The sequence below is a fragment of the Vanessa tameamea genome, chromosome 6, assembly GCF_037043105.1.
Source record: "Vanessa tameamea isolate UH-Manoa-2023 chromosome 6, ilVanTame1 primary haplotype, whole genome shotgun sequence".
NCBI lineage: Eukaryota > Metazoa > Arthropoda > Insecta > Lepidoptera > Nymphalidae > Vanessa > Vanessa tameamea.
The window spans coordinates 2,943,239-2,970,315 of NC_087314.1; the positions used below are offsets into that span (position 1 = coordinate 2,943,239).

A 27,077-nucleotide genomic window follows, 5' to 3' on the forward strand; every position below is an offset into this window, starting at 1 on the left:
TGTGATTTCTCAGCGCTCGCGCCTGCAATATCCGGCATTCCAGGGCTATTCTCGGACGACGGTGACTTATTTTGTTTACAATACGAAAATTACTGTTTTTGGTCCCTGGACGTAAGTTCGTGTGTTTATTTTGGGTGTCCCATAATAAAATTAAAAATTATACAATGTAGGTAATAAAAAACATTTTGTTAACGTCTCATCCACAAACGACATATTTATTGTTTATGAACATTAAATTATTACAGCAGTTTAAGTTTATAGTCGACCCTGTTTTTTGGTAATTTCAAAATATTTACGCCTATACCCTAACTAAAATTGGGTTCACTTAGAATCAGAGAGATAAAAGATTTGTATTACTTCAATAATTCAAACAAAAAGGTGCAATAGCTTCCTTGATAATATCTTCTGTACATTTCTAGATCGACACATAAATATTTATGATAAGGGGAAAAACATCATGGAGAAATTGTCAAAGATGAGAAAAGACATTACCCAGTGGGAAGTCACACTAAAGTCCTTACTAAGATAATAAGAAGACCTACTATTAACTACATTCTTTAAATTGCTCTCGATTTAATTTATGTAAACGTCAAATCAAGTCGAGTCTATAAAACCAGAACATATGAAAGTGTTTGTTGTTAGAACATTCGAAAAATCTAGAAGATCAATATTATATAATCGTAAGAGTCATTGTCACAAAGTCATCATAGATTATACATGATAGAACTGTACTTACGCCTAACCTAAATCAGCATAGAGATAGGCCCAGATATTACTTTTTTAAGACTTTGGTAAGTTGAAAATAAACAGTAATCAATCACTTAAATTAAATAAAAAATTCGAAAGTAACTAGTCGAAGAAAGGAATCACAAAGAATTACACTTGATTCGTTAGTAAGGAAGAAGAGATAGAGAGAGATTAATAACTGATGATCAAATACCACCATACTTAGACGAACTACATTTTTCAATAGCTTTAGTCAATTCTTAATAAAATAACAATAGTAAATGCTAAGAGGGTCGGTCTCCACTTAAATGACTTATAAAGCCTTAAGGAAATGAAGTCGGCCTTTCCAGCGGCTTGCAAATTAAATATTTTCAACCTTCGCAGATAAAACCATGAGAGGGCTTATAGATAAAGTCATTTTGTGATGAGTTAACGGCCCAATCCTGGATATTTCGAAACGGTACAAGAAGTAGAAGAGCTTATGTACTAAATCAGTCACTAAAATTAAACTTAAAAATCTATTGTGAGTCCGACGGTGATACATATAGTAGTAATTATCACTACGTAGTATAAAACGTCGTTTTCCGCTGTCTGTCTGTCCCTATGTACGCTTAGATCAAGTTTATGATTATGACTATGTATGCTTTGATTCTGACAACTGTTTTGGTCAGCAGAAAAATCAATACATGTTTTTGATGTACGAGTATATGCATGCTTTCAGTAACATTCATATTAAGAGTATAACCCATTGGTTTTGATAAATGAACATCCTCAAAATTAAAACTATAATGACAACTCGGTCATAAAATAAGTTTAAAAATTCTTGAAGACCTCGCCGATCTATACCTGAACAATACATAACCCTTATACAAACACCGAGGAGAGAGATTTGGCCAGAGTCTGGTAGTAAATTGAATAAAAATAAAGAATGTGCACAGTTCGATTATCGGATATAAAGATAATAAAGCCAAGTTCTTTGTCAAAGACAAAGAAGTAATTATAATATTTTTTTTTTTGTTTTCTTATAATTCCTGACAGTTTTTAATAGCAAACGTATGTTCTAATGCTTAAGCTGTTTATTTTACAACCAACACAAAAACAACTAACACCCTAACAAAAAATTTCCAACCGATTACCTGTTTTGACTACCTCCCTGATTCGACTGGAAACTCATGATGAAACCATAAATATTCTGAGTCATGTAAGATGTTAAATTCCAAACCAGGCCAATATTTACTTACATACGCTCAAGGATGCGCACAAATTATTTCATACTCACGTTGACTTGTGTTTAATTTCGTTGAAATTAGACACATGCAGATTTCCTCACGATGTTTTCCTTCACCGCCAAGAACGAGATGAATTATAAACACAAATTAAGCACATGAAAATTCAGTGGTGCCTGCCTGGGTTTGAACCCGAAATCATCGGTTAAGATGCACGCGTTCTAATCACTGGGCTGGATTAATGGTTAGGAGGTATACGTTGACAAATATAATACAGTTTTAACGTGTTATTTCCCTCTTCGCTGTTAAAGTCAAAATACCAAATATTTATTCAATATAGAAACGTAACACTTGCTTATTTATTGGCAAAAATTTACCGGTTCAATTCAAATATCAAACCGCTTCGGAAACCTGCGAAAGAAAGAAGCTTTGTTTTATTTAAATGTCATTTATATAATCATAAAAAATATTCTATCATACATATATAATTTGTATAAGAGCTGAGCTCACTTAAGAAAAGATAGAGTGATCTAAAATAGTTCACCCTAATTTAATTTTCAGATTGAGTGAGCAAATAAATAAGAGTAATTTTTTTTATAAGGATGGATAACACTTCATGTAATGCTTCTATGGACGAAAGTTACTCATAAGGAAAAATAAAAAATATAACTATAATGTTATAGTCGCGTATTAAATATCATATTATTATATAGCAAAAGAAAAACATATGGAAAAATAATAAAAGATATTCGTGGACTATATTGACGGCAATATAGTTAATATCCTTTATTGCCGAGAGATTATAGTATGGACTATAATCTCTCGGCAATTCGAATATTTTATTATTCATTTCTATTTCTATTTTGCATATCCAATAAGATAACATCAAATAATTGTACTTAAGTATGTTATTCTTTTATTTATATTTATATTTAGAAAATTAAATGTTGAATATTGATATACTACGGAAAACCTTTAGGTATAATTATCATACGCTGTGTTTATTTTATTAAATAAAAATATATAAAAAAATACTATAATACAAACTAAATCGCGTTATAAAAATCATCATCCTTGTCTTAACGTCCCAACTCGAAAAATGAGAGTGAGAGGAAGATGAGGTCGGAATTAAAACGAGTTACACATTTACCCCGGATAAGAGCAACTCACGGAGGTCACGATTTTGACTCAGTAAATATCTTACATGAGCAACGCATACGTTATTTTATTGAAATTCAAATGCCACATAAAAAAAAGAATGTAAATTCTAATAACGTCGAATTTTCTTATGAGTAAATATATAAATTGGTTAGTGTGAAAAATTAACAAAATGAAAGATAATAAATTAGTATTAAATTATGCAATAATATTTTTTAACATTTTGACAGCTTATATCAAGTTGTCTTAATATTAATAGTATATTGGTGTTTAAAGCTGGCAATATCAGCATTGTTACAATTTATTTATTGTATTGAAGACATGTAGAAGATGACAGTTATGGATATTTTTTATCTGTTCCTTGAGTCGTTTTACAACATATTTTGAATTTTCAAATAATCATAATCAACAAATGAAAATATTTCTGTGATAATGTCGATGCAATATGTTAGGATCTACTATGGACCGAACGAATCGTTTGGCACAGTTTCATATAAACCACAAAAATTATGTGGCATACGAGGTAAGTGAAAATAGTTTAAGTATTATGCAACACTATAATGCTAAATGTATTTTAAAATCAATTTTAATCGTAATTTTAAACATATTGTCTATTTTTTTAATAGAATATCTTCAAAGATTGGGTTTTCGTGTAGATCTCGTTCCTGTAGAATATATAAATTATTGCATGTTGGAAATGTGTGGACATGAGGTAAGAATCATAAACAATATTAATGTATTACCGTTGCTTGTCTTTGTGCATGAATTTTAAATCATTTTTACATGGATATACAGAAATATAATGTTCCAACCACTCCTTGGAATTCCTTGGTGGTAAGGCTTTGTGCTAGCCGTCTGGGTAGGTACCACCCACTCATCAGATATACCGCCAAAAGGCAGTATACTTTATTTTTGTGTTCCGGTTTGAAAGGTGAGTGAGCGAGTGTACATACATGCACAAGGGACACGACATCTTAGTTCCCAATTTTTTTTTTGGCATATTGGTGATGTAAGGAATGTTTAATATTTCTTACAGCGTCATTGTCTATTGGAGGTGGTGACCACTTATCACCAAATGGCCTATATCATAAAAATAAATAGCCAAGCTCAGCCTTTGAAGTAATAATTAAAGTTAATTTTAGTAAAATTAACTTTTGCACGTAAACAGTTAAACATTTCAGGTATTCAGGTGCAACATAAACAATCTCTTATTCAACGCGGCTGCGGAACGCGACTCAGTCTGTCGTCGAGCTATAAATGCCGTTGTTGAATCATCAGCTAAATTCCTAAGAGCACGAAGTTACCTCTGGTCCTGGGCACTAATTGAAGATCAAATATTTAGAAGAAGCGAATACTCTCCGAAAGACTACTGGCCGTTCAATTTTGACGGAAGTTTCGATACTTGTTTAGAATGCGAGTCGTGCATGGAAGTGATTGAAAATAATTAATATGGTCGTTGCTAAACCGAGGTGGATTTAATCTTCAAAATAACATTTTACATTAAATATTGAAAAGAAAGACTGCCCTCAAGGAATGAATTAATTAAGTTATAGCCAGTGTCACTCAAAAAAGAAACTATAAAAAAAATGAGCCATATTTGGCTTCTATTGGCATAACAATTCCATTTATTATACATATTATAATTTTTAATAAAATGTTTTGGAAGGTTTCGTTAGTTTAATTACGAAAATTTAAACCAAAATAAGAACAACACAACAAAAACATTCGATTATCATCATTATATTATGTTGAAAAACATAATAATAATTATTATTATTATGTATAGTCTAAGAATATAAGGCCTTCCTCTAACCTAACACTGGAAAATATTGATCTTCAAGCAAGATTAAGATCGTAAAGCAACGGCCACAATTGTATCACAAGACAATTCTGAACGAGACGAGACAGTCGTTCGACAAGCGGGACTTTAAATAAAAACCTAAATACAGTCAAATAAAAAAAAACGTTACGTATGTACAGTTGTGCTTGAAATTCGTCATTATTGGTATATCATGGCCAACAACCATTATAATGAAGGTAATTAAAAATAAAACAACAATGATTTTTGATTTGTTATATTGAAACAAGTTACAAGGCTCCCGAGTTCAGTCCGCTAACAATAAATTAAATACATTTATTTTATATGTAAAATCATACATCGATCACGAACAGACAACAGTTAACCAATCTTATTATAAAACCATTAAGGATCGACAACACCTGTGCGATCAAACGAAGTAGGAATGGCCGAAGAAAATAACTAGAACAAGTATATCATTTTGTATATTGTAATCGCTGTATCTTGCAGGTGTGGTCGTAGCTTTACAGGATGTATGTCAAGTTCTAACTCCGCTTGGCCGCGCATGTCTGTGATCCTTTACTCTCATAGCAATTTACATTCGGTCAGCAAATATACTGTGATGTATACATTTTAAAACTTTTTGAATATTGTATAATATGATCATAGATTTTTTCATTTGTTTTATTTACATTGTCGCTGGTCCTATCGGAAGAACCTTTATTTATACAAATATCCAATTCATATCTTAATAATTTTCACATATTAAATAAGTTTAATTTCGAACAAAACTGTTTATCAAATTAAAGAAAAAATTAGAAATAAGTTTTAAATATACAATATTAACAACCCAATGATAACCGAAAATTTCTTTGGAAATAATTTTAAAATACACTTTAATAACAATAAATTGACAGAAAATTGTTCTCTATTGGAACGACATAAGGTACGAAGCACTTTACACAGAACAAGTCACTATTTAATTAAAAGTGCGTAATTATTATTTACTTTAACTCGTAAATCCTCCTATAGTAGAAGTAAAGGTAAATGAACAACTTTGCTTTAAAATTTACACAACATTGGTCGAGATCTAAAGCATCAATGATATTCAATATTGATAGATTGCTGTCTTTCAGACGATTTTGGTCACTGCGACCAATCTTAAGGGCGACCAATCGACGACGCAGGACATGTTACAGTGCGAGTGTGCGCGTAACAGGGGTGCACTCTCTTTCCGAGTTTCATATGTCATCGTGGAAGTTAAAAAAAAAAGGCTAATTATAAAAGTAATATCCTAACAGACTCAGGCGACCTATGCACGTCCTGAACGACAACGACGATAACTTCACTATCGCAAACGTGCCATTGGTAGGGAAAACCACCACACTACACAACTCACACTCACAGCGTTTCCGGCGGAAACGAGGACCCAGACTAGCGACGTCACGGAGGCGGCCGTGATGTCAGTAAATTCTATCAGTACTAAAATTCACACCGCACCGACTACGTTCTGAGCCGAGGTGCGATCTCATAGGAGACACCCTCAGGATGAACGTCACTCTCGAGCCCAAAAGGGTTCACCTTAAGTCAGAGTCTTAACACTCGCCCCAACGTTCGGTGCAGCGTCACCGTAAAGGTAAAGGCCAGTAGGGCCAACAGCACTACTCAATCAAGATAAAAAAAAGTAATATATTATGTAAAGATTCGATTCAGTGGAAATAGTAACAGGCAGACAGACTTACAGTATTAAAGATTTGATTAATGTTTCTTTCCATTTACAAGCTGTTACATTTATTCTTTACCATCTAACTATAGTTGATCACGATTTGTATATAATTGTTCACAAAAACTTACAAGATTCGTTACAACAAATGCCTGCTTTAAACGGTAAATGTTTAAATACGTTTTTAAACAAGTGACTTGTTCTTATTTTATTAACTATTTTTCCTTTATGTCTTAGAGAAAAACAATATCGCGTGGAAAATTGTAATGAACGAGCTCAATTTTATAATACGCTAATTTTCATAATAAATTAGTTTTATAATAATTCAAAGTTTTAGTAACACGTGACAGTTGAAACGTCACATTGTAATCTTAGGCAAAACTTCTCTCATCGCTCCGAAAACTGACATTCAACAAATTTAAAAAAATAATGTTTTTGCACTCTGACATATTAAAACTTTTTTTGCGTCGAAAAAGTTGTTACAAAATATAAATATTGGCTTGGGAAATAATTTCGTAAATGCAACGAAAGTAGAAGAAATTATCTTTTAAATTGCTTTTAATTAAAATCATTTTATTGTACGATGATGACGAAAATAAGTTTCTTTTTTGTTTAGTTAGCGGTCAGTGATAAATAAAGTATTACATGCGATATGTTTATAATAATTAGTTTTAAAATATATATAACCAATGTTTAAGGAGCCAACTCGTTTAAAACCATCCAATGTTAATCAATTTACAATCGAATATCGAATACACATAAATAATATTAAAATTACCAGTAACATAATATACTTACCGAAAACATTTTATTGCATTAATTTTAAAGAAATATTCGTGATACAGCCCTAAACATAAATTAAAAAAAAGTTTTCTATACAAATATTTTCAAACTATGAAATTTAATTTTAACGAGTAAAAAAATGACACGACCGTTATAAACGAAAATCGACATTCCGTCCGACATCTCGGATTAACCTTTTTTTTTATTATCTATCTAATAATACTATACCGTGTAAAATATTTAGATCGTCATGAAAATTATCGAAATTAATTATAATTCATATAATTTTATTAATCATTACAAAATATATCTGTTATATTTTCTTCTATAACTCTGAAGCTGGTAATGATAAATCAAATACCTACTTTTTTTAATATGGTATCACTGGTTGTATGAAGCCACTTCCTACTTTGACGTTAGACAAATCGATTTCCATTACCGTGTATAAAATATCGATTTTATTTACTTACATACCAACATGCTAAATGACTATTATCAATAGTGAAATAAAAACTGACGAATTATTAAATAGAATTCATAACGAGACGAAATTATTTGTAACTATGTAACTAGAAATATAAATTCATTAATTACATTTTATTGCTTCTACTTGGTTCATTCGAAACATTATAACTATGCCTCTCTGAAGTTGTAGCAAGTGTCGTTGAAGGCGATGACCCTTAAAGATTAATGCAAAGTTGATATTTTCGATTAGAGCCATAGAAAATATTAAAATATAGAAAGATAAATATTTGTGATAAATACAGTCATCCTGCTGAATGAATAAACAACTATATATTAATGTCACCTATGTACATATAAACGACAAAAATATATAAATTTTTCATTGACTCCAGGTTTTTTTTCCAACATAAAGGTTACTACACATAATCTTAACTATTCAAAGTCCAAAGACTTTTCATCGGTAAATATGTAATTAATTGCTTCGTGACTGATTTCTGAGCGACACAGTTATAATATTTTCACTATATGGCTACTGTTACAATATTGTCCGTTTAAAATTAATTTCATATCATATTCACAGCTTTCTTGATAATATGGATTCAGTTAACAGTGAAAAGTAAAAGCTTTGTAAAAAAAAATATTTATTCCCATAAACTGATGTCACATTGCGTTGATCTAAATCTCACACACAAAGCGATACATTGCCTACAACATGTATTTATAATAATTTCCGATTTTTTTACAAAATTATTTATTACTGTAGAGAAGAGGGAACGTTTCGGCAAAATATTTGTATTAGTTGTCGTGCAATAAGCTTAATTTCTTTGCAATATTTTACAAAACATTTGCGCAATAGTTAATACATTTTCGTGCACAATAAATACCAATTCATTATTTTTTTTAATTAAGAACGTGATATTTCGCTTCAATACAGATCTGTATTGATTGAGCGTGCAACAAGATAATATTAAATTAAAAAAAAAAAAGTTATACGCGCGACAACTTAAACGTCAGATTCGTATCCCTGGTCCTATGTCTGGAACATATCGAAACGGAATACCGAAATTGTTAACAAGTTAGGGCAGTGTCACATTAACCTTTGGCAACTCAAGCAACGTCCAAGGCTCAAGTCACTCACTCACTTACTCACTCATTTCACTTGTGTCTTAATATGCTGTAAGAATTCGTAGTAAGAGAATGCTGACTCCACTCGGTCTTCGATGAGACGTTCTGTGAATAGCTGGCGTGATGGTGAATTATCCCTGTAATTAAATTACACAATATACACTCATGTCAAATAAATATTTTTATATACTTGTTATGTTATTTTTTTATGTAAATAGATAGGCAGATTAGTAAATGGGTCACCTGATGGTCACCACAGAAATTGCCACTATAAGAAATATTAACCATCCCTTACAACGTCAATTCGTTACGCCTGTATTGACACTTATATTTTTAGTTGTTTTGATATTCCTTACCATTAAGATTTAACCATTCTCAATCGCTTGAAATATTCATCTGTTAGCTGTTAGCTATTTCAGCAAACGATATATAAATTATTTAAAATATGTTTGTTTGGATATGTGTATTTAATTTTTATTACTCATGAGAATTCTTTATAATGTATCTGTGGCCCTGAAGAGGAATTTATGTTTATGAATACGAATGCTTATCTTTGGCTAATGCTTGTTTAAATTTAATGGACTGAATTTAGCAGACATACATAAGGCATCCTGCCAGATAATGAGATGATAGGAATGTTAGGTTCCTGACACTGTACAAGTGGAGGAGGAACTTAATTAGCCAACGGAAGATGCTCTTAGCAAAAATTCCCTTACTCGGCTCAATGAAAGCCACGGATTAAGATGGGGTTGTTCTATATACGTAAAATTTATATGTCGTTTCTCACCTAAGAATAAGTATACTAGCTGGATAGGGTCGGTCATCGTTTAATTTTTCTATAAGCGCATGTAACTGCTCGTTCCCTTCGCTTTCGACTTTAGGTAAACTTCTAGCTTCATCCGGCAACTGACTGAAGGCGGCCACACCGAACGTCTCCGACAGGAAGGCGGGACTGACGCCGTGACACACGTATATTATCATCGTTTCGCCGTCGTCCAGGAGATACGCCCCATTCATGCTTATCCTGTAACAATCGCTATGTGTTACTCGCCCGTTGCAGTTTAATATTTATGAATGTGAACTATTAAATTTTCGGTCGACCACTTGATTTTGCTAAATTAAATTCATCAAAAAAATGTCCTCTGTGTATGTTTGTGTCTGTCCTCTTAACGATATGAATAGCATCTATGGGTGCGAGCGTCACAGGGCGATACCTCTCGGCGGAGAGCTGCAGGCGCGGCGGCAGCGGCGGCGGCGGCGCGTCGGCGTGCGCGTGCGCGTGCGCGTGCGCGTGCGCGGGCAGCGCGTGCAGCGCGTAGAGGTCGGGGTGCACGACGCGCAGCAGCGCGGGCAGCGGCGCGCACTTCATCAGGCACATGTCGGCCACGCGCTCGTCCAGCCGCGTCGACGTGCCCGTGCGGAACGCTTTCTGAAACGGATGTCGATACGCTTGTACTGTCAGATGCCTCGTCGGTCTCCGAATGGTCTCACTCAAGACAGCCGAAGGTCGCTCACCCGCTTGAGCAGCGCGAGCACGTAGAGCGGCAGCAGGCGCAGCGGCGCGGGCGCGTGCAGCGCGGCGGCGGCGGCGCCGGCCGGCAGGTTCTGCGCCAGGCGGTGCGCGCTCAGCATGTCCACGGCCGCGTTGATGAGCGCCTCCTTGGCCTCCGACATGGACGCCGACACGCAGCGGTCCACGGCTGGGGACCACATCCAGTCGTGTTGTATTCGAAACGTTTTTAGTAATAGTGCTAATTAACTTTATTATAAATGAATTGAAAGGTACTGTTTCCAATTTGATCGAGAACCATAAAACATAGGAGAAACGAAGAGTGTCGACACTCTTGCAATACAGGGCGCAGAATTTATTACATATGTAAAATAGAAATAAAAGCGTGTGATCTAAAAGTAAGTATTTTAGACATTCAACTAATAAACTTACCCATTTTACTGAGTAACCCTATAATACACTGTTGGTCCGCAGCGTGTAAAATATCTGGCAAGGTATTTGCTATTGGTAAAGCTAATGTGTGGACGCGTATCCTTCGTTCGCCTGCAAGAAATAAACGAAAAATTATTTGCTAAAATAATTTATTATATTGGCAACATTTTATATTAATTAGGCTAATTTTAACTAAAAATTTTTCAAGTATAAACAAAAACATAAATCACAATCAGATAAGTACCTTTACTACTAGTATAAAGTAGAGCAGCCTGGAAGCACACTTGTTGCAGATCCGACAACGACTCCTCTATCGTGAGCTGCATGCCGAAGCCCGCGTCGGGAGACACGTTGGGGAGGGACAGCAGGTCCGTGGAGCGCACGAAGAAGTTGCCGTGGAACGTGTGTATCGAAATTCCCCTGCAATTCGATTCATAGTTGTATCTAATGTTGATTTTAAATGCTATAAACTAATATATTAAGAGTTTATTATATTTTGAATTTGATATTATATTATTTAAGAGAAATTAGACAAAATAAATGAAACTAATGCTTATTTTTGTCCGTAGTCTATGCGTTCACGCGTTATTAATCCGTATAATTTAAAACGCATTCCAGGAACTAGCTAGCTGTACTAAATCTGATCTGATTCATCATTTACTTGAATATACGCCATTTTTCAAATACTGTAGTCGCATTGTGTTTTACACTAATGAAAAGATACATTTTCATGGCTGGCCGCCTGTACTTCGTGCCAACTATCCTGATGAATCAAATCCTCAGAATTACTGATGGGCTAGTTTTCGGCTACCGTACTAGGTTTAGGGGCTAAAAACTGATAACATTGATAGTTACACAATAATATATCCCTTTGGATTGTTAAAAGGGGGGGGGGGTTGTTTATTCTATATTGTTTGAAATTACAGGGCTCATTTTTAAGTAAGTACATATAAACTTCTTACCTAGTACACCTAACCCGCATGACGGCTTCAAAACCTATCTTCCTAGTGAGATATCTCGTGAACATTTGAGTTAACTGCTCCGCTTGCCACGGCCGCTGAGCTCGGAAAAGTGGGATGTGATAGACTGTGCCTGCACTGAATTTACTCATTCCACCTGAAACCAATTTAAATTGTAACATTTTCACTACGACACAATTATATTAAAAGAAATCAACAAATAAAAAATAAATTCCACGTAAACAACGCCTGCGTATTTTATTATCTATTCCTTTTGTCAACAAGTTACATCAAATTCAGTCTAGATATTTTTTTTTATAAATATAGTATTTGTATGTCTTACTGAGGGTTGCCAGGTCACAGTACTGTGAGCTTAGAAGGAAGAGATCTACTGCAACTTGTGCCCCACTACAGTCCAAAGCTATCCTTTTGAAAAAATCAGTCGCTGGATTCAGATGGGCCACGTCTTTAGAAGAACGAGCGTTTGGATCCTCTCTGAAATAAAATTACATTTATAAACTATGATCGAAGACTTACAGCTCGTCTTACAGTCAATAATACTTATTATGTCCTCCTGATCGCGTTTGGCTATGATATCCCATCTCATGCGAGACTGGCCAAAACATCATAGGACATATTATAGTGCACAAACCCAAGGTGCTCTTTTTACTGCCAGAATCTGATGAGGCGGCAAATCTGATAAGATCGGAAAGTATGCAGAAGCAAGACTAACAGGCGTAATGGACTATTCGAAGCACTGAGGTGTAATCATTGTCAAAAATTTCGACACTGGGCTACTGAGGGTTTCTCAATAACTTTTTATTGGACCGAATCAATGTTGAAAGCTAGCCACTATAGAAACTAGACAATAGGCTATTTGACAATGCGAAAAATAAATGAATCAATTATTGTAATCAGTGTATATTATGAGTTTAAAAATGGTTATTTATTAACGAAAGTTGAAAATAATAATTAATTTATTCAAAAATCCATAAATAAAAATGCATTTTTTTAAACGTTTGTCACGTGACACAAAACGCTCCTGATAGGTGGGGTTTATGATGACGCCACTTGCTTGTTAAGCTTGTTTGCCTGCTGTATGTGGATTATATGAGCCACAGGTTACAATACAGGCAAGTGACGTCACCGACCCCATTGCAGCGCTATATTGTCAAAGTAGCGTTTTCGCGCGCTATTTAAATATGGAATTTTAATTCGATTTTTTCAGCAAATATGTACTAGAATTAAAAAAAAACAACTTTTACGGGGTTCCTTATCCTCTAGTAAATAATATAAAATGGATTTTAAAAACCAGTCAAATAACCTATTAATTTATTAAATTAATAGGTTATATAGTCAATGAATACTAGAAATGCATGTATCTGGTTTTTTGAAGTCATTTCTATGTACTGAGTATTTTAATGTACTTCTTTAAAACTTATTACTCAAATTAAATAAATTGTTTACCTTGAATGTAATCCTCCTGGTCCAATATTAGGTAGACAGGTTTGGAAAACTGTAATTCGTCCCCCAGTGGGAGCCTGTAATAGAAAAATGCTTATTAGATTACATTTAATACAAAAAAATAATATGGCCTTTCGTAATTTGGAATATTTATAATATTAATGACTCAATTACATGCACAAGGGAAAATGTTCAATGCGCTCTAAATGTACAAACTGGTAAATCCTGCAAAATCTCATCAAATACAAATACTCTTATCCCCTAAACCAATTTTGTACTACACTTTCAAACACTACCCTTAGAAAATTATTGAATCGATTCTTCAATACAATAAGACGAGGTTTCAATTAACAAAAAAGTTTAAAAAAACTAAGTATTTATAAAGATAAGGTAAGTAGGCTCTTACTAGCACTTTTGAATCATCAATTTACTATAATATATTGAATAAAGAGCCACTAGGAATGCCGATTCTACCGGGGAAAACTGGACATTCGCTGCACATCTTAACTCCCCCCTAAATATATATTTTAATAGACCTCTTGGGGCACCACGCCGATGTTCTAAAACCTGACCATCATCGGCTAGGCGCCCCCCAATTCGGGGCTGGGTTTTATGCACCCCCTGTGCTCTGGATTAAGACGGGCCTGGTAGTTAATCTACTCCACTATTAAATAAAAGTTATGTTAGTATATATTTACCATAAGCTTATAAGCGGCCTGTAGGGCTGCACCTAGCGCGGAGGCCGGAACACCGGGAGTGGAGTAACGCTGCGGTAATATAGTTAACAGTTCCTTGACCATGTCCTTGTATTCGCCCAAGTTCACTAGCAACGATTCCGGTGATGGAAGAAATATCTCTGCAAAGAAAAATATACGTTTAGGAATACGATTCACAGTACAATTTATGTACATAATAAAAATATATAAAAAAAAAACAAATGACAGGCACAGTGATTAATTATAACCAAGTTCCTAATTCCACTGCTACCGGTCAATTTATTGGACTTGCTGACATTCATGCTGGGCTGACTCATACGGCTCGATCGATGTGACAGTTGAATATAATACAGTAAATATATGTACAAATGCAAATACATTTGTGTAATAAATTACACACCATCAATATCCAACACGGTCATCTCCTTGGGCCTGGTGAGGCCCTCGCTCATTAGGTAGTAGTGCACGTGCGCGTCGTAGCAGATGAAGCCGATCTGCGTGCGCGCGTCGCCCGGCAGCTGCTCCAGGTTTGTCTTCAGTGTTTCGCACACGACCTGTATATACATAAGTATACATAAGGACGGATAATCGCACACGAGCTGAACAGCACACAGAACGTCTAACGCCTTTCCCTGGACTTAACACATTGGTAAATACATAGGCCATAACTCTTTTTTATTTACTTATAATCTCTACATATTTTGAAGAGTCTGTAGCGCAACGTTTTAAGGGCCACCAAAAGAGGTACAAAGTCGCTGAATAGACTTTGGGCTATTGTCGTTCCCACTCCTAACACAAGCTTTAAGCTAAATATGAATATTAGTAATTCCTTATAATGGGGGCATTGCTACTGTTCTTAACATAAACAAAATATATTTTTTTCCGTACCTTTGATATATCTTCCTATTTGGTGGAATTTGATAATTTAATATCCATAAATTTTCTTACTTAAACTTAATAAGTTTAAGGTTTAAGTTATTACATTTATTGCACAAACACCTTTTAAAGAGATGGTTTGGAGCTTATGAGAATGATTGAACACAGATGCGACGATATTTCATCCGACACACGCAGGATTCCTAGCAGGTCTCCTTTTACCCCGAAGAAATGAATAAAAAAAAAATTAAACGCCGTAGGTGAATTGATTGCCTTGAGATTTGAAACTGCGATCTTTGGGCGATGAAGTTAGATTCACGTGATTTTCTAAATGAGCTTATTGGATAGAACAATAAAGTCCAAAATCGATTGTCACTCCAAATATAAAATCACAGTAAAATTAAATTGATATCATTTGAGATGATTTATATTACGCACATTCTATATTAGAATACAATAGAAATTTGAGATGGGGCAACAAGGCTAGTGACCATGACGGTAGTTACATTAATATTATACATATATATTTGTATATATGACATTTGACCGACAGACAAAAAATATTGAGGTTATCTAAATAGATTTTGATACTGCCTGGCAGTAAAATGTAGGCGTATTACAATTTTTAATATGATATAACAGCGTCGCATCTGTGGAGAAATTATAATAACAAAAAAAAATTACGTCAAAAAACTTTACATATATTTTTAGATTTTAAAATTAAGTACGGTCAGCATCAAAAACGATAATATTCGAAATGTTTTTTAATGTCGTTCGGATTCTTGCAAGGGTTGACAATATATAAAAACGATTATAGTCAGTGTAATAGAAATATTTAAAAAAAAATAACATTTTAACATATATTTTAGTACAAACTTCATATTTATAAAAATATTGTTATACCTGACTTTTATTGCATCGATTCGGAACTGTCGTAAGAGTATGTACAATCATGTTTTCTATAAAGTATAATAGATAGTATATAAGAGTATATCTGTTTAAACGCACGAATCTCAGGATATACAAAATAAAACTTTTAGCATTTGATAGCCAATTTGTGAGACTATAAAAAATATAGGCTATAAAATATCACCAACGGGGCGGACCAGTAACGCTTAATGTGGAGAAACCGCTCCGAGTACTTAGTCTTTAAACGATGTGCTACTATTAAGAACTTATAGAAATAAAAGAAGGTAATAAAATAAAACTCAATCGATTTTGTAATGAAATATAAGTCACCTGTAAATATCCTGACTCTCTCGCGATCTGAGAAACGTCTAGAAGGAAGAGGTAGACCGCCGGTTGCGGCGGGCGGAGCATGTACTCGCTGGGCGCGATGAACTCTATCGTGGCCGACTTGATCTCGGGCCGCCGGGACGGATCGCCGTAAGACTTGCTTAACGGATCGTATTGGAATTCCTCTGGTACTGTAAACATTATATATATTTGTGTTCTAATAGATATCAAATTCTCGTTTTGGGCCAAATATTAATTACCAAGGAATTTACAAGTTACTAATATTCGATGTGGACCTCATCATCATCATAATCTTATTCGTAAATAAATTATAAAATAAAAAAATTATATTTCATAAAACTGGAAAAATATATAGTGTTTTAAATTTTAATTAAAAAAAAAATAATCAGCCATAACCCCCCAAGGCGCGCCCGAGCCCGATCTTCGGCCCTTCTCACCCACTTTCTATGTGGACCTCTATTTATTAAATGTGTTCTATATGAATAAAAAGTTTCAACCCATGATTTCGCCCGTGTGTGATGAGAAGCTTTTGATGGACATTTGTGCAGTTATAAGAAATGAAAAGTACCCTATGTGCTATTGCAGACTACAATCTATCTCTGTGCCGAATTTTAATAAGTTGCGTTCAGCCGTTCTGGCCTGATCGAGTTACAAACATCGACCCATCCAAACTTTCGCATTCAAAAAACATATTAGTATGATAGTAATAAAAACAACACATTTATTTACACAAAAAACAAATACATTAATAAGTATAATATTATATAAGTTACCGTATTCTTTCGAATCGTTTTCGCTGTGAAAACTATACTTACAATCGTTGACTCTGTAGCAAAGATTGCATTTCCAACGCTTCGAATCCACGAAGTAGACAAAGGGGTTTATGTAAGTCCTACAAGCTCGGCACCGCACTATCGTCGTACACTGAATTACTGGTAGATGCTATGGACAAATACACGTTATTATTGATTAAAAATTGTAATTACTTTCAATTGGTAGGGGGGATTCGTGTAAATCCAAGTCTATGTAGGTAGCAACCATCATTTATTTTACCGCAAAGCAACAATACTTTGTATTGTTGTGTTTCGGTTTAGGCACGACAAAGTGAACTTGATGCCATGACACAAGACAAAGGCTAGTATCGTTTTATACCAGCCAAACCCAAATTTGGGGAAGCGTGAGCCCTTCGTGACACTTCAAACTTTTTTTTGTGTGGTAAGGGGGTTTCCCTTGCTACGCTTATGATCCTATTCCGAATTAAATGAATCCATTTTAATTACCGACACAAGGGCCATAACATCATATCACGGTGGTGTATTAAGTGTCTTAGCTTCAACAATGCCAGTGGCCTATGAGGGAATACGACCACTTCCCATCAAGTGTCCAATGTATGGCGATTAAAACTTAAAATAATACATTTTTAGAAACAAATAAAATTATAATTGAAACCAGAAGCAGCACCTACTCCAGCAGTTATGTGTTTAAAATAAATTAATTATTCCGGTATAACATTCAACAATTAATTTCGAATAAAACTAATTTTAATGAACCCAAATAACTCTGTAATCTTATTATGTAAGATCTGTAGCTTACATAATTAAATAGTTATATTTAAAATAACTATTTCATTTCGTTTCAAAATAACTCTTTATTTAGTTCTAAGAGCAATAACAGGAGTTACATTTATATTTATAACGCAATCAATTTACACAGATGGAACAGAATCGAAACGTCACAATACAGCATATAAATACGCAACCTTGATTGCTATTCCCTTAACATAATGTTCATTTTCGAATAAACATATAATGCACGTGTAATATTTGTTTACATATATTATGATACCGAGTAGATTAAAATCGAACACTAAAGAGTACAATTGTCTTCGTCTCGTGTTATATTTATATACAGAACTTATACTTACATTTAAGTCTTTGAATGGATGTATTAGGATACCTAAGGGCAATCTGGACTTTTGCAATAATGAATTTGACTCCGGTATGCGATTCACTGTACACCTGAAGATCCTGCAAAAAATGTTGTTATTATCAACTTGGATTCATAGTACCTACAAAATTATAAATAGTTTTATGAAAATTACTATTATAATGCGACTTTCGCGGCAATGTGTGTCGTCAAATGAAGATAGCTTTTATTTAATTTGAAGCTGTAATTATACGCCATAAGGTTCATAATCAATTTTTAAAATTATTATTATTAATAAAATAATTTATTATAATGAATACAATAAAAAAAATGAAGTAGACAATAAGCAATTTGCATAGAATAAATTTGGTTGAAAGATAGTTCTATAATACAAAAACAATTCGTTGACTAGCTGCTCCGCGTATTTTCGCCCGCGTTAAACGTTCTTGTGGTTTCTAATTCTACTAATGACGGTCGCAGCTAGATCGTTGTGTAGTTGAATAGGTAAACGGGATCGTTTTCGATTCGATTACAATAAAGGGACATTCTGTTAGTAGAATTGTCGAATTGCTCCCCCGGGCCGTAGCATGATGTTAAACAACGTACAAGACTCTTCAAGAATTGTACTATCAATTGCATTTCTTTCAAATCAAACTGGTAAATCCACAGTGTGTACAAACAAAAATAACAAATCGTCTTTATTATATAAAGTAAGAATATATGTATATATATATTATTTTTTTTATAAATTAGTCATTATTGAACTTTAGTATATCCAATTTAAACACGATAATAGTTGTATTAGAGAATGACATTTGACCTTTTATTGCACAACCCTTATTAGTATAGATTATAAAATATATATAATATATAAATGCCGAACAATTTTTTTTATGTTTATGGAGCATAGTTTATCTTAAAATAAATAAAAAAATAATAATTTAGGAACGACTATCCTCGAAATGTTTCAGGAAGGCTTACAACATCATAATAAAGCACACTCGTCGAAATGAGTCAAGATTTTTAATAAAAATTAATTGAAAATTTTGATATGATACTTTATAATACTTATTTTAAATACGGCTTAAAGTATTATTCTTTTTTTATTAATAAAATTACAAATAGTTCATATTTGAAGTGAGAATTAAGCTTAACAACATATTTTTCCTTATTTAGCTATACTTACTTCTTCGAATGCGTCAAATTTATCTATGCCGTAGATTCCGTAAATCACGTACGTGACCCCAGGCTACCTCTATCGGAGGTCAAATGTTATTGGAATCGGTATAGTGATTTAATCGTGATGAGGTAATTAATAAGGAGACAGACTATCGCATTTATAATATTGTTAAATAACTGTTATGAGTTATTTTAATGAATCGAGTAGTAACGTACAAATCGATAAGAATATAACTTGTTTACGCTAATATCTGTATTAAACAGGTAATTACGATACAAATTTATTTACCTAAGGTTCCGTATAATATTCAAAATTAACTTGAGAAGTAGTCGTAACATTATACTACCTTCATCTACACGACAATACATAACTAATAAAATATAAAAAAAAAGTTTTTAAACGATTCGCTTTTAAACAGGGTCATAAGTTTTACATAAATATTGTGCAGGTACAAATTATCGATTTTAGTTACAGAGATATCAGAGACAATGAACGCTCCCACAAGTGTATTATTTTATTTAATTGTATCGAACCTTACATACATACATAGATATAAAATGTATGTATGTAATACAATAATGTAGACTAAAAGTAACTTTATAAATGACAATTACGATAAAGGCACAGACGCCATATTGAATTACCAACGAAACATATAATTACTAAAAACAGTCGAATGAAATGAATAATGTGAAGTTTTTTAAAGACAATTCCAAAAGTATATAACTCTTGTACATTATTATAATTATATTTATTTACAACTATTTGATTTTCAAATTATATAGATAATTATTTTTAAAAGATTTAAATTAAGAAACAAAAGAGCCTCATGACAAAACTCCTTGGCCGAATAAATAAGGTTATACAGACATTAAAAAAAAACAAAAACGTACTGTTGTGATAATATCTACTATTATAGTATTAACACATACGCACTTTTATTATCAATATAGGTGCAATGCCCGCAACGCAATTGCGTATCAGCAGTAATTAGTTTAAGTTTACAATAAGGTCATTGATACTTATGAACTTTACTGCATTTCAAATTAAATTCCTCAAACACTTTTAGCATCGCCAATTAATTAATATAAATCCCATGTTATCATCATATTTTGATTCATAAGGCGTTTTATTCCATTAAGGGTTAAATACATTATGAGATAGCCTAATATAAATATAGTTCTGAAAAACGACGAAAAGTCCTAAAAATAAAAAGCGTGGATTTAGCATTCGTGAATTTCCATCGATAATTAATAATAATCAAATTTTATTTAATTACATGAGTGACTACTGATTTCCTTACAGGTTCTTCACGGTAAAATCTAGAGTACACATTGGGAGACAACTTTAAATTAATCTTGTAAAACGACGATTTCAAATTCCTTTTGTACCGCACGATACTTAAATTCATACGAAGTTATAGATCTGTTCACACACGAAGACATTCCACGGTGAATTCTTATCGGCGTGCATTAGTATGAGCGAGTGATGCTGGTGCTTACAAGATGTATTTAGTGTAGACAACCAATAGACAGCTAACAAAAAATACAATAGATTCGTTAAGTTTGTTTTATTATAATTAATTAGTTTAACATGCGATTTAAGAGGCACATCCTCATGAGTAAATAGATCTATACGCCCCCATATCCCAAACAAAAAGAACCTTTCAACAACCCGTTCTTAGCAGATACTTGCATTTTAATATAAATCTATTTCAAATTCCAGCTTTCTAGGCTCAATAATGTTGGCTGTGTTTTTGACAAACGATATATTAAATATAGACATCAAATTATTAACATTGTCGTTTTATTCGTAAAAAAATAATCGAGTTTACTTTCACTTTTATTCATTCGAAACATTATAAAGTAAGTGAAAGTATGTACGTGTACTACTTACTAAATATTTGGCTACACTAAGCATTTATTTATTTATTTTATTTATTTATTTATTTATTGGAAAAGTTACACCATCAACATATCACTAAGCACTTAAAATTAATATCTGTTGGGTAACATACAAAATGATACGTCTTTAAAGGTGTAAACAACATTAGCATCATTTAGTATTACGTGTTACTTAGAAATTTTAATTATTACATTATAACTAGCCGTGTACCCGGATATCCTATCGGAAACATTACTCAGAAACCCATACAATCCTATTATAAACACTGAAAACAAACGAACTTCTTTACTAACTTTCAACCCCATTTTCACCCTCTTGGGTGATGTTGATGTGGGTTTTCAAAAACGCTATTGCATTTATCTATCCTAACAAAAGACAAAACATCAAATTTAATATGTCCCCATTTCATCCCATTAGATAAATCTTTCCTTAAGAATTACTTCTTCCACAACTATGTAATAAATAATTCCTGTACTAATTACATCCGGTTGTTTTAGTTGTGATTCGCTGTATGTAAGTCATTTTAAAATGTTGTAGTAGTAGTAAGTATATGTATAATCTACAATATAATTAGTTAGTAGTCAATAATAATATAAATTGTGCAATATTTAAATAGAACATGTTATTTTAATATGAGACAATTGAGGCTGGTGGTCTATACACTTAACCACATTGTAAGGAATTTTTTGCTATCATTGAATGTTATGTCATGAATTGTCATAGTTTAAAATGCATTTGATTATATAACCACAGCTAAAAGGGCCAATAAACATTAAATTAATTATATTACTTGGCACAGCACTTTCGGCATGCTCCTTTACATAAGTTCCACCATAGTGAGTGATAAATTGTTTCACTGCCTACACTGTGAATACTTTGAATTTAAGTAACAGTAACTTTAAAGGAGTAATTAAGTCTATTAAATTAAGTCTATTAAAAGTGGTAGCGATAATGTATTCCATGTGTTTAATTCAAAAAATTAAACTCATCATAATTAATTCGAACACTATTTCGGAAAGCAGTCTACCAAGAAGAAATGACATGAAACTATATAATACTAATAAGGTGAGGGAAATGTAAAACTTAAGGTCATTGAGTAATCATATTATATATATTTACTTTCAGGCTGACTATAAAAGATACAATTAATATTATAAATATAGTTGCTCTTTCACGGCCAAATGGAACTGCCACTGAATGGAATCGAATGTAATTTAGTTTACAACTACTATTTTATGCCTAACACCCTGAAAAAGCGAGCGCAGCCGAGGGCGAGAACTAGTTGCATAAAAAATACTACCACCTATTCATGATATGAACTTAGTGTAATTAATTAGAGTAAATTCATGAAACAGAGACAGTATGTAAATATTCCCAATTAGAACCGGCTCATTATGACATACTTTTTTAGACTATACTAAGTCCATGTTTACAAAAAAAAATTGTATATCCTGCATAAAAGTCAATGAATACAAAATCATCACATATTTATCATCTATACAATATTTTATCTTATACCAAACCTTGTCTCAGTTTGTTTAAAAAAACATTTAAAATTATTAAATGACATATATTAAAATGTCTGTAGTAACATTAGCAGGAATTAATAACAGAATATTACCATGCCCCAATTATAGTAATAGAATCATTTAATAATACAATATAGTTTAGATTTAGATAGAAATATACATAGCCTCAACAGCCTCTGTCCAACTAGTTTTATTCTCTTTTTGGAAACTGAAAGTAATGATTATGGCAACATTATTTCCACTAATTAGCGTGAACTTTATAGATTTTTGCCATTTAATAAAAAAAAATTGGTTTGTTTTAGTTAACTCTAAATTAAGTTTATTATCCAATTTTTTTATTGTATCAATTATATAATAGATTATACTCATAAATATATAAAACATTATAGCACACCATTTTTGTGCATATAAAAGTATTGAAATACAACACTCATATCTTGTTTTTTGTGTCAACTCTCTGTTTTGTAGATTTTAATAAATTAAGATGATTCGATAACTGTTGAAAGTTCCATGTCAGAAGATTAAGAACAACAAATTCTGCTTATTCCTATTTTATTAATATACATATTTATTGTAATAAAACCAATAACCCTACAAATAGTTTCTTTTAAAAATATGCATTTAGTATGTATATATGAATAGAGGTAAATGATTTTTCTATATTAATTCAACTATGTTGGATTATTTTTTTTCGATTTATTCATTTGCATCGAAAACAGAATGAAGTGCCATATATAATATTAACTATATTTATGGTGCATGACAATTATTATATTCTATCTGTAATAAATAACAGTCACTCAATTACAATTTGTTGTAAGATTGCAGATATCAATAATAAGGATTTATAATACAAAATTTAAGGAGACAATAAAATCAAAGTCACACAAAAAGTGAAGCAGTTGACCTAACAATGCAATCTATGAATAAAATATATAGAATAAGGAATGAGATAGCAAAGATAAATATTGTTATCTTTCAAGAGTATTGCTACTACTATTTAAAAGCCTTTGTCTGCAAAACAAAACAAGTTCAGTAACAAATCAATAAAATAAAAATGTTTTATTACTTAAATTAGTTTTCTTTCTTTATAGGGACATTTCTAATTGGAGTTATAATTAGAATCTATGTGGAAATTTTCTGAGTGAGTAAGTTTGTATTGATACAGCATCAGAACCAAGGAATGAATGAATATTTTAAGAATTGCAAAATCAACATTGAGTTTATAAATTATATTGCTAATGATTATATAATGTTGACAAAGAAATAAAAATTTGTGATCTGGTTATTTTACGAGTGAATTACATAAATTAATGATATATATTAATATTATAAAGTTTTATTCTTTTTTGTAAGCAGAGGGTAATCTCTGGAACAACGATCTAAAGTTTTATTCAATGGTAATAAGCTACATTATTCCAGGCTGCTATCATATAAATTATATTTATATCATATAATTTTCTTTATTAATAATTTGTACCCATGTGAAGCCACAGTGGGTCACTTATAATAATAGAACAATTTTAAAAAGTACTTACTCTGAACTGCAATTGGGTGACTCGGCAAATTGATGCGCAAGTTTTATTTCTGGAGGTTCCTCCAGGTATTCTGGTAAAATGTTCTTACACTGCATAAGGTCAACCATTTGGTGTCCCCACAGCTGGTCAAATCCTTGTTTTGTTACACTCAAATTACTCATTTGCTGAGTTACACCATAAAGATTATGCGTGGGAAACTGTTTTGCAATATTCTGTTGTACCTGCATTTGTTGTTGGGGACTCAAATTTGTATATGGCATCGGAGGATATCTATTCTGAATATTGGTATTCTGCCCACTAATTCCACTAGCAGGTCCAGGACCAGAATGACTCATTGGTGGCCCTGAGACTGGCCCACTTTGTAAGCCAGGTTTTCCAGCTGGCATATTTGGTGGGCCTGCAATGTAACCTTGCTGTTCTAAAGGCCCATTATTCAGCTGGTGCTGTGGTGGGTTTATATTTGGAGGCATAGGTTGTCTAAGCTGAGGGCCAGCTGGCAAAGATAATGGCCCACTTGGTAATCCTTTAGGTGGCCCCATTTGACTATGTACAGATGCTGTAGACGGTCCCATCATAGTTGGCCCATTTATTGCATTGCTTCTAGGTGGGCCTAAAGGTGGTACAGGTGGCCCAGATATATTAGGTACATTTGTCATAGGTAAATTACCAGGAGGTCCAGTTGTCACAGGACTGTTTCTTAGACCAGTTAGCGGAGGTCCACTTATTGGCGGTCCACTTATCGGAACATTTGGCTGACTATACCCTGGTGGCATGGATGACATTGGAAGCCTTTGATTCCCTCCATAGTTTGAATTCAAGGATGATGGCCCATAATTTGAGCTTGTAGGAGGCAAATTTGTTGGTGGAGTGGGACTAAATGAGCTGGAGTTTGGTGGATAATGGTTTACATTTCCAATAGGCCCAGTTGTTGGTCCATTCATAAAAGGTTGATTATACTGACTAGTCGAAATAAGAGGTGGAGCATTGTTATTTATTTGGGGTCGCTGGATATTAGGAGGGAATGGTGATGGATTAGACGGATGCGGGCTTCCTGAATTTACTGGAATGTTCTGGATATTTTGCAATTGGTTTTGAGTCACCGTTGTTTTCATTGGTCTCATAGGCGATGACTGTAAGCTTGTAGGTAGGGGTGGCAACATTCCTGGGTGATTAAAGGCTGGCGAACTATTCGTACTTTGATTAAAATGATTTGTTTGACTGTTCATTGCTGCTATTGATGCTGGGTTAAAATTGCCATCCTGTTTTACGGGCCCGGGGACTTGACTCGGAGGAATTTGATTATGCTGCGGGAATGGCCCAGGCATTGAAGTTTGATGTCCAGGAACATTATTATATTGATTTGGTATGTGGGCCATGACTTTTGAATCTGTAAAGTTAGTTAAAATAATTTGTAATAATTTTCTTCTTTACTATTACTTTAAGTAAAATTAAGCATTGTTTGTATTCTGATAATAAACTTGATATCGAAAATGATGTTTAATTAATGCTAATTCACTAAGAATGACGGAAGGGCAAACGCACTTTTGGACTTACCGCTGGCAGGACGATGTTAAAACACAAAAAAACTTTAAGCACAAGTCTGCGTTGTTATACCATTCTCACATATTATCACAGAACGAGGAAATAACTTTGTAGAATAAATCTGGGAAGAAAAATACGACCCTGACTTACGTGGCTGAGCGATTTTGAGCGCCCTCTACTGGTGACAAGGATTGATTTTTGACTTTTGACGTCAAATGCGTTTCGTTGTTGTTAATAAAATTTGCGTCAAATATGTTGTAATAATAATTATTGTATTTTCTGAGCATACACATTTTTTTTATGAATCATTATAATTATTTTACCTATATTTTTTTATTTTAATTTTCTAAATACAATAATACTACTTAATTTAATGATCTATTGAAAATGTAATATACTAGCTCTCACCCTTCAAACCTAAACTCAATAATATTAAGTATTATTGTTTGACGGTAGAATATCTATGTGGGTGATGACCTACTCCGAGAGCTTGCACAAAGCCGTACCGCCAAGAAAATTGTTCGCATAATAAATATGATAAGCTTGAACGTTCCCAAAAAAGTCTAAGACAAGTTTACCTTTAATCTACATATTTTACACGGTGCAACATGGAATTCAGACAGTGCCTAATACATACTCATGCTGCTTACCATTATTCTGCTTACTATCCACATTTCGCCGTGAAATTTGAATGTAGGATTTAATTGAACCTCGTATTCATCTCTCTTTCTCACAATGTTACCATCTATAACTTTTTCCAGTCACAGGAGAAATAAAGACAATTTTGAAATTGAATTCTATATATTTGATCAAGATCTTGAATCTATGTTATTCGTTATATAATCGTAAAAAAATGGCGTTTCAACGAAAATAATTTGTAAATCTTTGGTAGTATCTTTTACTATAAAATAAATAATTAAACATCACATAATACGAGATTTCAGCCGCGGATTCTCTCGGGTTGGTCGGCAGATATAAAAAGTATATTAGTGGCTTGGCCGTGAAGGAGGAACAGACACAAGGATTTACTTTCATGCGAATGTATAATATTAGTATAGATTATTTCAACTATTTTTTTGTTATTGTTTTAATGCACGCGAAGTTTTAATAAGATAAATTAATCTTAAACGTTGTAAAATTATTTCATAATGTCTGCTAGTGTTTCATAGTGTCTTTCGATATATATTATGAATTCATCATAATATATATCAATTCATTCCAACCGGGTGTCCCACGACA

General features: G+C 33.0%; 3 protein-coding genes across 5 annotated transcripts in view; 2 read left to right on the top strand and 1 right to left on the bottom strand.

The window, feature by feature from the left end:
* The window catches only part of LOC113393552 (cuticle protein 19.8), a 205,468-nt gene extending 204,525 nt beyond the window's left edge, over positions 1 to 943 (top strand). For both annotated transcript variants that reach the window (XM_026630505.2, XM_026630506.2), the window contains exon 6: positions 932 to 943. The gene's annotated coding sequence lies outside the window, so the exon portion shown is untranslated. The remainder of the gene's footprint in view (positions 1 to 931) is intronic.
* Positions 944 to 3,528: 2,585 nt separating this feature from the next.
* LOC113393368 (uncharacterized) lies at positions 3,529 to 4,669 on the top strand. The gene is made up of 3 exons (XM_026630213.2): positions 3,529 to 3,633; positions 3,737 to 3,822; positions 4,292 to 4,669. Exons 1-3 carry the CDS (start codon positions 3,543 to 3,545, stop codon positions 4,556 to 4,558), a joined length of 444 nt encoding a protein of 147 aa, XP_026485998.2. The 5' UTR covers positions 3,529 to 3,542; the 3' UTR covers positions 4,559 to 4,669.
* A 3,614-nt stretch (positions 4,670 to 8,283) lies between these two features.
* On the bottom strand, positions 8,284 to 26,035 carry LOC113393203 (protein transport protein Sec24A). Of its 2 annotated transcripts, none has more exons than XM_026629975.2 (16): positions 25,839 to 26,035; positions 24,297 to 25,683; positions 18,143 to 18,245; positions 17,034 to 17,160; positions 16,201 to 16,388; positions 14,486 to 14,639; positions 14,068 to 14,225; positions 13,373 to 13,446; positions 12,249 to 12,400; positions 11,909 to 12,062; positions 11,191 to 11,366; positions 10,947 to 11,057; positions 10,520 to 10,704; positions 10,219 to 10,433; positions 9,792 to 10,028; positions 8,284 to 9,141 (listed from the first exon to the last, which is right to left on the bottom strand). In XM_026629975.2, exons 2-16 carry the CDS (start codon positions 25,670 to 25,672, stop codon positions 9,030 to 9,032), a joined length of 3,522 nt encoding a protein of 1,173 aa, XP_026485760.2. In that variant the 5' UTR covers positions 25,673 to 25,683; positions 25,839 to 26,035; the 3' UTR covers positions 8,284 to 9,029. The 2 variants fall into 2 exon arrangements, with proteins under 2 accessions (XP_026485760.2, XP_026485759.2); XM_026629974.2 differs by having other exon boundaries at positions 8,285 to 9,141; positions 25,851 to 26,034.
* Between the last annotated feature and the right edge of the window lie 1,042 nt (positions 26,036 to 27,077).